This window comes from Scyliorhinus torazame, chromosome 17, assembly GCF_047496885.1.
Source record: "Scyliorhinus torazame isolate Kashiwa2021f chromosome 17, sScyTor2.1, whole genome shotgun sequence".
Classification (NCBI taxonomy): Eukaryota; Metazoa; Chordata; class Chondrichthyes; order Carcharhiniformes; family Scyliorhinidae; genus Scyliorhinus; species Scyliorhinus torazame.
The window spans coordinates 182,022,921-182,038,585 of record NC_092723.1 but is presented as its reverse complement, the minus strand read 5'-3'; the positions used below and the strand labels follow the sequence as shown (position 1 = coordinate 182,038,585).

Sequence of the window (15,665 nt, the reverse complement as noted above, 5' to 3'; positions counted from 1 at the left end):
CCCGGCAGCCAAAAGTTTGTTTTCTCTTTTTTGTTTTGCCTTTCACCTTTTCTCTCATGACAGTGCTGATTCTAACTGGGCTACAGTTATATTAACGGGGGGGAGAGAGAGACTGCTGCTGGAGTGTAGTTACAGAGACTGCAACAGATTCTCCAGTCCATTTTAATGTATCCGCAAGTTTAGAGAGCAAGGAGCAGAAAGCTGCAATTGTGAAGGTGCAACAGCCAAACTCAACCCCTGTTCTTGCTCCGTTTCAACATGTGAACTCTTCCAGCAGATGGGTGGCACCCTGAAGTGGGATTCCCAGCCGGCATTCTCCCCCAGCCCAGGGGTGCTCAGGCCAAGTGTAGCTGTAAAGATGCATGCTTTTTAACTTCCACATTAAAAACACCAAAATGAACATAGTCACCCTACTAAAAAAGATGTTTGCCGTGTATTTAATTGACCAGAGCATTTGTATAGGGCGGTAGCTGCAACATCACATCAGCTTCAGGGTGATTATCTGACAAAATGTTGGTTGTGTGATGCAGAAGCAATCTTCTTAGTTAACGAGAGCATTATTTAACATCAGTTATTGTACCTTTATTCCCAGGTCAACTGAGGAGAACCAGATACCAAACAGCATAACTGCATCCACTACTCTGGCTAACTGCACACCAACATTGTCATCATCATATATCGCACTGCACAACAACATAGCCGGCAGGAAGTTGGGAACCCTCCCCACTAACCTGGATGACATGAAGGTGGATATATTTTTATATTTAAAAACGCAATGGATGTGCTAACCTACCTTTTAAAGCACTCCAGTCAGAAGTGCAATTGAGAATTTTGTTTTTGCCGGTGTCTGCCCATAAAATGAGCTTCTAATTATTTTAAACTGCATTAGGCATCGCCAATTCATTTAGGTAAACAAGAATTTGGATTTCCTAATTCCTCCATTCTCGTAGGTTTATTCCAATCTCAGGACTGGCAAAAGAACTGATTTGGTTTAGTGCTATTCCGTTGGTTCTCCATCAAGCACTGGAGAAAGCACTACTTTGACATAAGGAATGGGGGTGGGGGGGGGGGAGGCATTAGAAAGAGATGGTGGGGGTCTGTATCCATTACTGGCAGCAACCCTCGGGTAATGAGCTGGCTGATAACCGGGCATTCAGAGTTCAATCTACATCACAGGACCCTGATTTGCTGATTAAAAAGGGCTGATTGTCAGGATCATTCAGACACTTTGGGGACCTAGACAGGCCCTTTTCAAAATGGCACCATCTTTTTTCAGCAGGGTAAGTGGGCTAATACAGCTCATTTTGAATTTAGGCATCGACATCTGAAGTGAAGAGACCAGTGCTGCACCGTGAGAGATGGGAGTTCTCGGATGTCATTTGCGTTGACTCGGATAATTGCTGTATTCACATGATGGTTATTTTACGCTGTTTTGCTGGAGGACCACACTTAGACAAAAATTAACCGCTGCAATGTGAATGAAGCGCCATAAAATCTGTCCGTGGGATCTTGTCAGCTGTGTTTTTAAATTTGACATCTGTTTCCCATCGCATGCATGTTTGATTAGAAACTGTTGCTTTCGTTCCCGCACGATTAATCTATGACTTTTTGGGCAGCTGACAACTTAAACTGCAATGGCACAATGTACAGTGGTGCAGTGCTGCCACCTCCTGGTTGCTCTGGCCAGGAAGTTTCTGTTGAATTTGCTACTTGCTTTGTTTTCTGTTTTTCAAATGGTAGTGTTTTCACTGTATCTCTTAGTTTTATTGCAAATTTTATAGGTAAATCCCAATGAACTTGTACATTTAAGCTATGTATCAGCAAGAATACTCAAGTTTAAAGTAATTAGGTATGGTGGTAATGTTGTACTGGCACAAGCTAATTACAGAAGAGGGAGGTCATTCAACACCTCTTGCCTTAGCCATTCAAAAAGACCATATAGACCGCCCAGTGCAGCATCTAACTCTTCCATGGTTCGTGCCAACTATACCACCAGCCAGTACACTGTTAATTAGTAAACCTCCTCTGACACTGGGCACTTGGCAGCCTTGGGGCAGAGGTTTCCCATTGGCATATCCAAACGCTGCCACTGTGGGCAGTAATATTTTGTGGCCTGGTGGTTTTTAAATTTGATTTGCATAATCTGAATAAGTTATGTATTTATTTCAGGCTAGCCCTGACAAACTGCTGTTTTCTTTTAAAAGCAGTCTGCTGATATAGCTATCAAAATTTAAGGCGTTTATTTCGGTAATTTATATATTTGCACAGTTCATTTACCAAACCATTGTCAAAACCCCAAGCATTAACAATTGTGCGTCTAAAATTCGAGTGAGGTACTGCCTTATGTCTGGATGTTTAGCCATTTTCTCACAGAAATTGAGTTTCTTTTAAAACAGACGTGCTATCACTCGGTTATAAAATGGCAGCTAGACAAAAACTGAACCTAGACGCTAAACACGAGGTTATTGAGAAACTGCATCTCACTTTTTTTTCAGTATGATTTTGCTGGGATGTAGGCAGTGGCTGGGCCATTTTGAAGGGCAGTTAAGAGACCAGCACATTGGTGTGGGGCTGGAGACCCATGTGGAGTCACATGTAGGCCAACCAGACCCGGTAAGGATGGGGATAGGGCATGAGTGAATAAGGTGGGTTTTACAACAATCTATGACAGCCTTCATGATCAGCATTACACAGTTATTCTGCTTAATTAAAGTGACCCACTAAAGTGAATCTGCGTAGTGGATCATTAATTTTAAGATGTGCGAAATGTTGCCAATTGAACAAGGTAAATCCGATTATAACTGGTGCTCTGTATGTTCACCTAATTGTGTATTAAAGCAACATGACAATTCCTATTGAGCCATGCTTGACCTGGCAGTAGCTCAGTGCACTGTTAAAGAAATTGAAGAACTCCTTGTATGACAGATGGAACAATGGGCTATCTTTAAAGAGGAGGTGGTTCAGGTACATTCCCACAAGGGGGAAAGGGTAGTGAAAGAGGGAATAAGATGAAGCAAAAAAAAAAATGCATATGACTGAAGATAGATTGATAAAACAAGTGAGAACCAGACTTATTATAAAAAGATCAGAGAGAGGGCGAAAAATAAATAAGAGAAGCAAAGAGAGGAGAAGCTTGTAGCTAACAAAACAAGAAATCCAGAAGTCTTCTATAGACATACAAGTAATAAAAGGAAGGTAACAGAAGAGTGTAGGTGATTGGGGAAAGGGCCAAAAAGAGGATATAGGCATGGAGGCAGAAGACATGCCTGAGGCACTTAATGGGTACTTTACATCTGTCTTTCATTTGTCTTTACTAAGTGCTGCCCAAGTCATAGTGAAAGAGGAGGTAACTTAGACACTGAAAGTTGATAAGAAAAGGAGGATAGTTTAGTTGCATTTGAAGTTGATAAGTCACCAGGACCAGATGAGATGCATCTGAGAATACTGAGCGAGGCAAAGGTATGAAATTGAAGTAAAGAGCAGTGGTAAACGCTTGTTTTTCAGACTGGTGGGAGATTTACAGTGCGGTCCCCGAGGGATCAGTGACCATTGCTTTTCATGATCTATATTAATGATCGAGACTTGCTGCAATTTCAAAATGTATGGATGACACGGTTATAAGTATTGTAAGCTGTGAGTAGGATAGTGGTAGACTTCAAGAGGACATGGGCAGACGTGGCAGATGAAATTTAAGGCAGAGATGTGTAAAGCGATAGATTTTGGCAGGAAGAACGAGGAGAGGCAATATAAACTGAAGGATACAGTTCTAAAGGGGGCGTAAAAGAAGAGGAATTTGGTTGAAGAAATTGTTGAAGTTGGCATCTTTTTAAATCTCTGCTCTGACTCTCAGCTCGCGCTCTTTTTAAATCTCTGTGCTCCCACTCTTACTTTAACTCCCGGCAATCAGAGCATATTGGCACTCCGTGCAAGACACTGAACAAGCTTGTTTTTAATAGCCTTTTTATGTCATTATACAAAATAATAACTGAAAATGCTGGAAATACTCCGCATGTCTGGCAGCATCTGTGGACCTCACAGACCTAAAAGAGTAACTGTTTCTCTTCCCAGTTGACACAGCTGCTGAGTGTTTCCAGCGTTTGTTTCTATTTCAGATTTCCAGCATTTGCAGGACTTTTTCACGTTATTGAAAATGAAACGCAATCCGCCCCAATGAGCGAGTAAAAAATAATAGCGGAAAGTTGAATAGCTAAGATTTTAAATGATTTACTTATTTTTCAATTAATTGATGGTGCCCCATGTTTTTCATATTTTGCGTGCTATACATACAGATCAGTTTTCTACATTAGCCCATTACGTTTCGCTTAACTTGTTTATCAACTTATCAACTAGGGGCAGCACGGTAGCATTGTGGATAGCACAATTGCTTCACATCTCCAGGGTCCCAGGTTCGATTCCCGGCTTGGGTCACTGTCTGTGCGGAGTCTGCACATCCTCCCCGTGTGTGCGTGGGTTTCCTCCGGGTGCTCCAGTTTCCTCCCGCAGTCCAAAGATGCGCAGGTTAGGTGGATTGGCCAGATAAATGACCCTTGGTGTCCAAAATTGCCCTTAGTGTTGGGTGGGGTTACTGGGTTATGGGGATAGGGTGGAGGTGTTGACCTTGGGTAGGGTGCTCTTTCCAAGTGCTGGTGCTGACTCGATGGGCCGAATGGCCTCCTTCTGCACTGTAAATTCTATGATAAACTTGAGGGGGGAAAGAATAGAATCTTCTGTTGTTATGGGCAAGGTGGAAATGTATTCCTGCAGCACTGAAGGCTTATTAGGCACAACGTTCTACTGAAGGTAGTCAGATGGACAGCAAAACTCTCCTGATCTTGGGCATCTATTCATATGTTTATCAATTAACCGCTCAGTCTGAGGACTCCCTTAAACGTGGGTTGAAACTTCCCTAGAAACTGATGCTGTACCGTTTTTAACTTGAAAATGTTCCATCTTGATCTCATTTTTTAACCTCTTGTTCTCTTTTATATTGTGCAGGTGGCAGAATTGAAGTTGGAGTTGAAGTTGCGGGGGCTCCCAGTGTCTGGTACTAAAATGGACCTGATCGAGAGGTTGAAATCATACCAGGACTTGAGCAACGCTGCTGTTGGTGCAGCAATAGTGACCACCTCCAACGCTGCCATTTCAAGGAATCCGACCACTGTAACTTTTCCTCTGGCTGCTATCAGCAGTGCCGTAAACACCACAGAGGCAAAATTCACACCAGCATCAAATAACCTACAGTTCTATGAGAATGCAGCCTCGCTGTCTCCTACCTCTCCAGCTCCCTCAGAACAGTCTAATGTGAGCAATGATGACAGCAATCTCACCGATATGTTTACTGAGCTGGTGACAATGGTGTCTCCCTCCCAGCTCACCATTCACGCTTCATCTGTTAACGAAGACGGCATTGGGGTGAGCAGGGCAACACATAATTCCACTCCTCAAGGCGCCAACTTGGTGAGCGTGGATATAGATACTACTGAGAAGGACCGGAAGCTGCAGGAGAAGGAGAGGCAGATTGTCGACCTCAAGAGAAAACTTGAGCAAGAACAAAAGTTGGTGGAAGAACTGAAGACTCAGCTGGAGATTGAAAAGCGATGTCAGCACCAGCAGTCTGCCACTGTGAATCAGAAGCACTTCAACACCCCCGTCAAAGAGGAAAACACTCTCCCCAACTGTCCTATTTCAAGACAGCCCACAGCCAGTCCCAGTCAACCCTTGGGTACCCCGACCATCACTAACATTGCAACATGCAGCCAGACGGAAATGCAGCGAAATGCTTTGCTTGTGAAGCAGGAAGGCCCACTGGTAACAGCTGAGCAGCAGAATGCAGTGTCTCAGTTTTATGTGAGCCCGCCAAGACAAACAGCGACTCCGGCCATTGCCCAGGCCCAGCCTCATGCTATACTGACCACTCAGACCGGAACCCAGCTGCTGCTCCCGTTGGCCATCCATACACCGAATACAAACTTCTGCAGCAACTCCAAGAACTTACATGTGGGAAATGTCAAATTGCAGGTATCGAGTTCCTAGCTTTGGTTTTAATTGTGTGTGTTTGCTGCTCCGTGCACTTAATAAGTGGCCAACTTGGAGGATAATGGGTGATGACTAATTGGCACTAAACATTGCGCCAAGTCATGTAAAATGTAGTCTGTTGTTTTCAGTATTCACAGTCATATAGGACAGTATTTTATATATTTGTGATCTGGATTTTTTTAAAAACAGATTTGGAAACTTCTAATTCCAGACACACTAGTACTACATTGAAGCAAAATTCTGTGGATGCTGGAAATAATAATAGTCTTTATTAGTGTCACAAGTAGGATTAGATGAACACTGCAATGAAGTTACTGTGACAATCCCCTAGTTGCCACACTCCGGCGCCTGTTCGGGTACACGGAGGGAGAATTCAGAATGTCCAATTCACCTAACAGCACGTCTTTCGGGACTTGTGGGAGGAAACCGGAGCACCCGGAGGAAACCCCCACAGACACGGGGAACGTGCAGACTCCGCACAGACAGTGACCCAAGCCAGGAATCAAACCCGGTTGTAATAAAAACACAAAATACTGGATAAATTCAGCAGATCTGGCAGCATCTGTGGAGAGGGGAACGGAGTTGAGGTTCCGAGTCCGTATGACGGCTCTTCAGAGCACCAGTACTCAATTTGTTCACAAACATCAAATTCCCAATACGTAAGAAACGGTTTTGCCAGAATTCCTGCCTATAACACACACATTCCCAGTATACTGTTATTAATATATAGTAAAGCACCAATTCTAAAGCATATCGATGCTCAGTGTCCCATTTTCCATTGTGGTAATTCAGAGACCACAGGCTGGGGTCAGTTCAGGACCTTAAGTGACCAATTAAATACTGCTCATAGAATCATAGAATTTACCGCGCAGAAAGGGGCCATTCGGCCCATCGAGTCTGCACCGGCCCTTGGAATGAGCACCCCACCTAAGCCCACACCTCCACCCCAGCCCCATAACCCAGTAACCCCACCTAGTAGCAGCACGATAGCATAGTGGTTAGCACAAATGCTTCACAGCTCCAGGGTCCCAGGTTCGATTCCTGGCTTGGGTCACTGTCTGTGCGGAGTCTGCACGTTCTCCCCGTGTCTGCGTGGGTTTGCTCTGGGTGCTTTGTTTTCCTCCCACAGTCCAAAGATGTGCAGGTTAGGTGGATTGGCCATGATAAATTGCCCTTAGTGTCCAAATTGCCCTTAGTGTTAGGTGGGGTTACTGGGTTATGGGGATAGGCTGGAGGTGTGGGCTTGGGTAGGGTGCTCTTTCCAAAAGACGGTGCAGACTCGATGGGCCGAATGGCCTACTTCTGCACTGTAAATTCTATGAAAAAAAAACCTTTTTTTTCGACACTAAGGGCAATTTATCATGGCCAATCCACCTAACCTGCACATCTTTGGACTGTGGGAGGAAACCGGAGCACCCGGAGGAAACCCAAGCAGACACGGGGAGAACGTGCAGACTCCGCACAGTGATCCAAGCCGAGAATTAAACTTGGGACCCTGGAGCTCTGAAGCAACTGTGCTAACCACTGTGCTACCATGCCTCCCTACTGCTGCTGGGATTTAGCCAGAGGTGGGAGAGACCTACACCAAGTGGCCAGCCGAGTAGGTTTCCCTGTGCGGGTTGCCAGTAGACAAGTGGGTCCCTCCCTAATGGGCGGCTGGCTCATGGAAGGGTGTCTCCCTACCCTTTAGGCTCTCCACCGCACCCAGTCCACTCCACCCCCTTGTCAGAGCCTGACAGCTTAACACCCAGAGAAACCCCTGAATGTAAATGGTCCTGTGCCACAGGCCCAAGAACTGCTGGCCTCTGATTGACTAGCAGCTCCCTAAGGCAGAAGTTTGCAAGTTCCCCCTCCAGCCCAACTGGCTGTTAAATGACTGCAGGGCAGCTGTTGTTCACCTTAGCATGCTCACCCACCCTCCGATCCCCTCCCCCTGACCTTTTAGCCTCAGCGGGCAGCAGGCACTCCTCACAATTCAACCCCGTGACTTGAATTTAACCAACTGGGGCAAGCACGTTCTTCCCGTCATAGCTGCATTAAGATGTGGGTGAAAATGCAATTTTACGGTATTTGATGCGCTTTGCACTGATGTGTTATTTTCTAAAATGTATTTTGCAGTCTCACTCGCAAGCCCAGGTGCAGAACCCAATAGCTGTCCCGACCTCTACTGCATTGCAGCCTTCAGGCACCCAGAAACCACTCCAACCACAAGACTCTGTGCCGCAACGTAGTCTAACCCAGAACCCACACATTTTGGAGGTGTGTAATAAAAATGAGTCTGCAGCTGCAAGGTTCTGTGTAGTAAAGTTAACCCAGCCTCTGGTCTTAGACTGCATTGGCTTGTAATGAGCAAGACCACAGGTGGAGACGAGCTTAGTTTGAATTTTCTGTTGTAGATCTTCACTTTCCCATAGAAGTGCTGCTGTTATTAGTTAAACTTTCAAACGTCTTATCAGCGCTGTTCCATGTTTAAACATCCAGGCTGACAACACTTTATTGATAAATTATAATTTGTGTTTTGTAAGCGTTTTGCTTCAAACTTAAGTTACAATAAATATAAGGAAGTATTTGCAGTCTGGGACAAAACAATCCTCGCTGTTCTAGACCAGAGCAAAGGGCTCACAAAGCATCTCTCTGAAAACACCATCAGGTGGATGGCATTGGGACTGGGCAACCTGAGCTGTCTGGGGATTCCTCATCAAGATTGTATCCTCGTCTACTTTTATTTGTACATTTTTTTACAATCACCATGTAGTGTATTGCTGATAACACCATTCTCCCGAAATGGAGGCGTAAAACAGAGCAATGGTTTTAGACTGTTGCCATATCCTAGGAGTCCATTGTAATGTGTCCTGAGGAATCCTTCAAAAGCCCTGCACAATCTTTAAATGACTTCTGATGTAGCTGTGGGGAAATGAAGCTTTCATCCTTGATATTTTTGTATCTTATATTTTCTTTTTAATATTCTGTGCTCATTCCCACCCCCCTATTGTTACAGGCCGTGCAGACAACCAGCTCCAGAGCCTCCAGCCTGGCTCTGGTATTTCAGCTGGTTGTTAGAAACTGTGCAGGAGCAATTTGAATTCTCCTTTGCTGCCTGTGTAGACTGCTTAAGATATGCCCCGAGATAGATGACTAAAATAAATTCCCAATAGGGAGTATAGGAAAGCATCCTGGAATATTTCTCCATTTTAATTGTAGTAAAATCTGATTTATTGGTCATTGCTTAATAATAAAGCATTAGATTCGTAAGCTTCAACATGAAAGGTATTGTTTTCTGATTTACTTAACTTTACCATTGAGATTGTAAACTAAGGTGCAACTTTAAATATTCCAGATTTTGTTTGTTTATTTATTACATTTAGAGTACCCAATTAATTTTTTCCAATTAAGGGGCAATTTAGTGTGGCCAATTCACCTACCCTGCACATTTTGGGCTGTGGGAGTGAAACCCACGCTAACACGGGGAGAATGTGCAAACTCCACACGGCCAGTGACCCAGAGCCGGGATCGAACCTGGGACCTCGGTGCCGTGAGGCAGCAGTGCTAACCACTCTGTGCCACCGTGCTGCCCTGCTCCACATTTTATGGGAGAAAGTAATATTTGTTCTTTACATTTTGACCCTAGAGGATTAATGTGTGTTATGAGACTGTACAAAAAAACTTTAAAAATAAAAGACTTGTAAATGCACAGGTTTTTACATCCAAATCAACGACCAATGCATTTCCAAACCACATTCAAACAGCAGCAACATTGCAACCGTGTTTCCTCAACACTTCGACAGGTAACATGCACCAATCGAGGATCAGCAACGTTAATACTCCACTCAATGGACCCAACTGTACACTCAAGGTAATTGCAAAACTAATCATCAAGGGAAACAATGGCGACATTCGTTATTTTATTTCTTTTGTCCCCACTTTTAAGCATTTATTGTTGCCCTGGTTGGAGGGGTGAATTTGTTGTTTGTTCTGTGCTTTGCTTGTCTTCGCTTAGAGGCAAGATCATCTTCCACCTCTTCAAACATTTATTGTGAGACTCCCTTGCTCAGCCACAGACACAACCTGAGGAGATTTCTTCCAAGACCCTTCACCCTTCCAGGAGCAGCAGTCTTGCCTTTCGATCAGTTTGTAGTCTTGGTTCCGTTGGCTTTTCTTTACAATCTGCTGTTCCTAAGTAGCATGAGGAAGCGTTAAAGCCTTTTTCTAAAGTTACAAGCCTTCTGAGGTTTGCTGCTGTCACATTTGAGTTGCTGCTTTTGGGTTTTGGACCCACTGGTAGCTTCGCCCAGTCTCCACTTCGGGTGGATTGTAAAAATCCAGTTGATCTGTTATCACCTCTTGGCTCTCTGTCAGTGATAGTCATCCCAGAGCTGAAGGGGTTGGATTACGAGGAGAGGTTGAGTAGACTGGGACTGTACTCATTGGAATTTAGAAGGATGAGGGGGGATCTTATAGAAACATATAAAATTATGAAGGGAATAGATAGGATAGATGCGGGCAGGTTGTTTCCACTGGCGGGTGAAAGCAGAACTAGGGGGCATAGCCTCAAAATAAGGGGAAGTAGATTTAGGACGGAGTGTAGGAGGAACTTCTTCACCCAAAGGGTTGTGAATCTCTGGAATTCCTTGCCCAGTGAAGAAGTTGAGGCTCCTTCATTAAATGTTTTTAAGATAAAGATAGATAGTTTTTTGAAGAATAAAGGGATTAAGGGTTATGGTGTTCAGGCTGGAAAGTGGAGCTGAGTCCACAAAAGATCAGCCATGGTCTCATTAAATGGCGGAGCAGGCCCGAGGGGCCAGATGGCCTACTCCTGCTCCTAGTTCTTATGTTCTTATGTCATGACATCTCATCATACATTCTGGCATTTTGAAATTTCACTTGAACTGTCATTGTCTATTAGTAATTGGAGAAATGGCATATGAATGCTTGGAAGCAACAGATGTGATCAGGAGAAATATATTCTGCTAAATGCAAGACCAAACTAGCTGTCATGGCGGTATGTAGAGATAGGGGTAAAATTGAAACTAAAGAACAAGGCATACACTAAGTATATAGAGGATAAGCGATAAAGAATTGGATATGCAAGTGAAGAGAAAACATTTCCAGTGCTATGGGGTAGGGTCACGAGAGTGGGATTAGCTGAGTTGCTTTTGCAGAGAGCCTGCACAGAGATAATGGGCGAATGGCCTCTTTCTTTGCTGTTACCATTCTGCAAATCTGTGATCTGATAACGTTTGACCTTCTGGTTCCACAAACCTTCTATCATTGATAGGATTTCCTCACCTCCTCGTGGTCTAATTGATAGTGATTGGCTGTCATTAATTAGTAACTACTCCATTATTATTGTATCATTCAATTAGGCACATAGGAGCAGGCCATTCAGCCCCTCGAGCCTACTCCGCCAATCGGCCCCCCGAGCCTACTCCGTCATTCGACCCCTCGAGTCGACTCCACCGTTCGGCCCCTCAAGCCTACTCTGCCAGTCAGCCCCTCAAGTCTACTCCACCGTTCGGCCCCTCGAGCCTACTCCGCCATTCAACCCCTCGAGCCTACTCCGCCATTCGGCCCCTCGAACCTACTCCGCCATTCAGCCCCTCGAACCTACTCCGCCATTCGGCCCCTCGAACCTACTCCGCCATTCGGCCCCTCGAGCCTGCTCTGCCATTCAACTAGATCATGCCTGACGTTCTTCCTCCAGACTGTTTTCCTGCACAATCTCTTGGTGTCTTCTCAACTTTCCTTCTCGCAGAATGGTCTGTTTTTCAGTCTAGCGGTCCCTGTGACCCTATAACACAGGACAAAGTTACTAAAAACTTGGGAGAAAAACATTCATTGCAATGAAAACACAGGAAATTTAGGGTCAATATCTCTAAACAGAGGGTGGTTAAAATGTGGAATTCACCATCTCAAGCCGTGTGAAACAAATTCTTTTAAATGGGAATTGGGTAGTTGCTTGAAAAGAGACTTGGGATCAAGTGAAGGGAATGAGACCAAATGTTCATGCAGAAGAGCACTAGATGGGCTGAATGGCCTCTTTCTATTCTGCAGTATTGTAATTTGAAAAGCTTTGTGCCGCATGAAATGGTTTTGACTTCCTCAGTGCCAAGTTCTTCATGGTGTAAATGGACCCCAAAGTTCAGGAAGATTCTCCGGATTCCAACTCCTCTCTAGTCAGTGACTCTTGGAATCTGAGGGCCCATTTTCCTGAATAAATTCAGCTTTTGCCTCTTTTTGAATCCGAGGTTTCACAGGAAAGCTGACTGCCTTAGTCCAGTGAAAATCCTGTTAAACTGATGACAGTGGTGACACCCCTGCTCCCCACAGGAATTTGTTACTCTGTGCAAGAGATTACTAAATTCTCTGCTAATTCTGGATTTCCTACCGTCCCCCTGGGAGAAGGAGCAGTTCCTGCGAGGAGGAGGAGTATGTTTAGGGGTTACCACAGCCTGCAGCTCCTTTGCCCTGAGTGCCATTGGCAAACCTAGTGAGGAACTTTCAGTTTTTTCCGCAAGAGGGGCGTCAGGTTTTTCTTTCCGATTTTGTGGAGATTTTCTTGATCTGGAAATATTCGAGGTAGGGTTAAAAAAAAAAGGTAGTGTGGGAGGAGGTTTGTGTGACGTACAAACAGGGGCAAAGGTGATCTGGGCCAAGTTACCGCTTCTTGAGCCGTGAATTCTGTGTAATTCTATGATGGGGGGAGGAGGGGGGGGTACACCATGTTTGGACAGGGTGGATTAGATGGGCCGAGTGGTCTTTTCCCATCCTTCGTTTTGCGTGTTTATCCGTTGATTCTCATCCTCTGCCGATTGTACTGTGGGCTTGATTTTTTTTTCCAAGATGTTAGAAAACTCTCACTATATTTGTAAAAACTCCCAAGAATTAATTAGCGGCGAGTTTAATTGTTACAGTTTATTAAACAAAAATATGGTCCACACACTTGAATTATAGTAAATGCTGAGGATTTAGACAATATTGTTTCAAGAAGTTTGATTTATCTTTCTAACTTCAATAGTGTTTGATGTACGTCACATGTATTTTTCAATTCTACCTTTAATCATATAAAGTGTCTGAAATTTAGTGCATCCTTTGGAAGTAGCTTTCTGTTAACTAAAGGTTATTTTATGGAATCATTGCATTTCCATTCTTGGTGCAGTAATGAACATTACGATCAAGAAATAATTATTCCCAAAGAACTTATTCCAAAGCGGAATAACCTATATTCATTGTATTGTGTCCGCAGTCTGGACCATCCACTTCGCCTCCTCACTCACAGCAGCAGTTAGTAATCCAACACTCGGTTTTCAGTAACCCTGTTTCGAAGACAAAAGATCCTCCTCGATACGAAGAAGCGGTCAAGCAGACTCGCAATTTAAAACACCAGGAGGTAAGCACTGTGCAGCAACGAGTTAAACCAGGCTAATAATTAAGTTAACAATCAACTGGGACATACTAATGAAGATACTGCGGTTAATACGCTGACATATGGCACACAGGAAATAATGCAGCCAGTCACTTAGAGGGAATGATAGTCACAGCTAATTAATGTAAGTGCTGCTAACACTGTCCCTCCCTCCTGCATGCACTTGATTAATTTCATGAAGACAAGGCCACAGTGTCGGAAACGAGGTCAACATGAACTGGAGGTGTGAGGATAATCTGATAGAGTCTCCGGCCTTTTTTAAATGGGACAGTAAACTGTTCGCACTGACCCTTTCTACCCACCATCCCCCCAGGCCTCCTTCCATTCTTCTCTCTTCCCCCCCCCCCTCCCTCCCCCCCCCCCCCTCCCCCCCTCCCTCCCTCCCCCCCTCCCTCCCTCCCCCCCTCCCCCCCTCCCTCCAGGCCTCCCTCCTCTCCCCGGGGCTCCCTCCTCTCCCTGGGGCTCCACCCCCTCCGGGCCCTCCTCCTCTCCCCGGGGCACCCTCCTCTCCCCGGGGCTCCCCCAACTGGGCTTCCCTCCTCTCCTCGGGGCTCCCCCCACCTGGGCTTGCCTCCTCTCCCCGGGGCTCCCTCCCCTTTCCCCCCCCCCCCTGCTCCATTCCCCCCTCCGCTCTCCCTCCTCTGACCCCCCTCAATGGCCCCTCCGATCGTCTATGTTTGTTGTGTGGTTTAACTCTAAATCTCCAATGTTCTTTCTAATCCTCCACATTGACAAATGATCAATAATCTGAGGACACAGTGATTGTAAGTAGTCTGTATGTCGGGTTTATTGCATTTGTTTGTAACCCAAAGATGACTTTTTGTGCAGGTGTTCAATGCACACAGTCAGCAGATGGATGATCTATTTGATATTCTAATTGAGAGTGGAGGTAAGGGGAATTCAACCTATCGACGCTGAATTGAACTATTGCACTAACATCGATGAAATACAAGTTTAGTTATGTGGAAGATGAAGACATAAGACTGCTTTCCCGAGTAGGATCTTCATTGTTTGAACAGATATTCCACCATGTATGGAACATCTGCATTAATATCACCCCCAAAACAATAAGTAATTGTACCTGAAAGAATTGGAGGATAGGGTACGCTATACCATGGAATAGCTGCATGACGTACATGATCGTCACAATAAAACGCACAATATTGTTTTTTTAACCCTTTTTACTGTGTTGGGAATAGAATGCACCATGGGAAGGGTCACACTCAGAAGGGTAATGTCGTTCAATGTGATTTACATGGGTCTGTTGCAAGAAGGTGAAGCCCCTTCATATAGATAATGTTCTTTAGTTTTCCTGTTCTCACCTGGAGAAACTATTTGGTATGGGGTGCAGCAATCTTCTACAGATTGAGGAACACTTCAACGTGACGGTATTATTCCAAATCGCTTCCCGCACCTGGTGCAGACTCTAATCTGTTTCCGTAGCTCGTAATTCCCGGAACAGGCACCTCCACATCAAGCATGCCTGACCAGCAGTGTCTCCCACTCTTACCACCAGCCACTGGCCTGTTTGGAAGGATTTGCAGGTTAACAATCAACTTGTTTGACCTTGGAGGTTTAGAACTCTCATCCATAAACGGCAATTGATTATCGATCAGTTAATTTTAAATTTGCGATAGATACATTTTTGTTAAGCAAAGGTATTAAGGGATAAGGACCAAAATCAGGTATATGGAGTTAGGGGACAGATCAGCCATGATCTCATTGAATGGCGGAGCAGACTCGAGGGGCTGAATGGCCTACTGCTGTTCCTATGTTATGAATACATCTTCCTTGGTGGGAATTTCAACCAATTGTGGGAATAGGAAACTGATTCATTATTATTGAGAACCTGCACTAAGATCATTCAAAAGACTTCTAAAATTTGTGACATGTGAAACCCTCCAATTTAGCTATTTCCCAACTACTATGGACGGCACGGTAGCACAGTGGTTAGAACTGTTGCTTCACAGCGCCAGGGACCCGGGTTCGATTCCTGGCTTGGGTCATTGTCCTTGCGGAGTTTGTTCTTCCCGTGTCTGTGTGGGTTTTCTCCGGATGCTCCGGTTTCCTCCCACAGCCCAAAGATGTGCAGGTTAGGTGGATTGGCCACGCTAAATTGCCCTTAGTGTCCAAAAAGATTAGGCGGGGCTTCTGGGTTACGGGGATAGGGTGGAGGTGTGGGCTTGAGTAGGATGCTCTTTCCAAG

At 44.8% G+C, this 15,665-nt stretch overlaps 1 protein-coding gene across 11 annotated transcripts in view; it reads left to right on the top strand.

Annotated features, from left to right (window-relative positions):
- Positions 1-15,665, top strand: part of mrtfba (myocardin related transcription factor Ba) — a 324,052-nt gene that overhangs the window by 303,413 nt on the left and 4,974 nt on the right. For 10 of the 11 annotated variants that reach the window (XM_072481794.1, XM_072481799.1, XM_072481798.1 and 7 more), the window contains 6 exons: positions 593-746; positions 4,996-6,018; positions 8,155-8,295; positions 9,731-9,889; positions 13,280-13,423; positions 14,288-14,348. In XM_072481794.1, coding sequence (XP_072337895.1) covers positions 593-746; positions 4,996-6,018; positions 8,155-8,295; positions 9,731-9,889; positions 13,280-13,423; positions 14,288-14,348 — 1,682 coding nt within the window. The remainder of the gene's footprint in view (positions 1-592; positions 747-4,995; positions 6,019-8,154; positions 8,296-9,730; positions 9,890-13,279; positions 13,424-14,287; positions 14,349-15,665) is intronic. The other variant, XM_072481800.1, reaches the window with a different exon arrangement.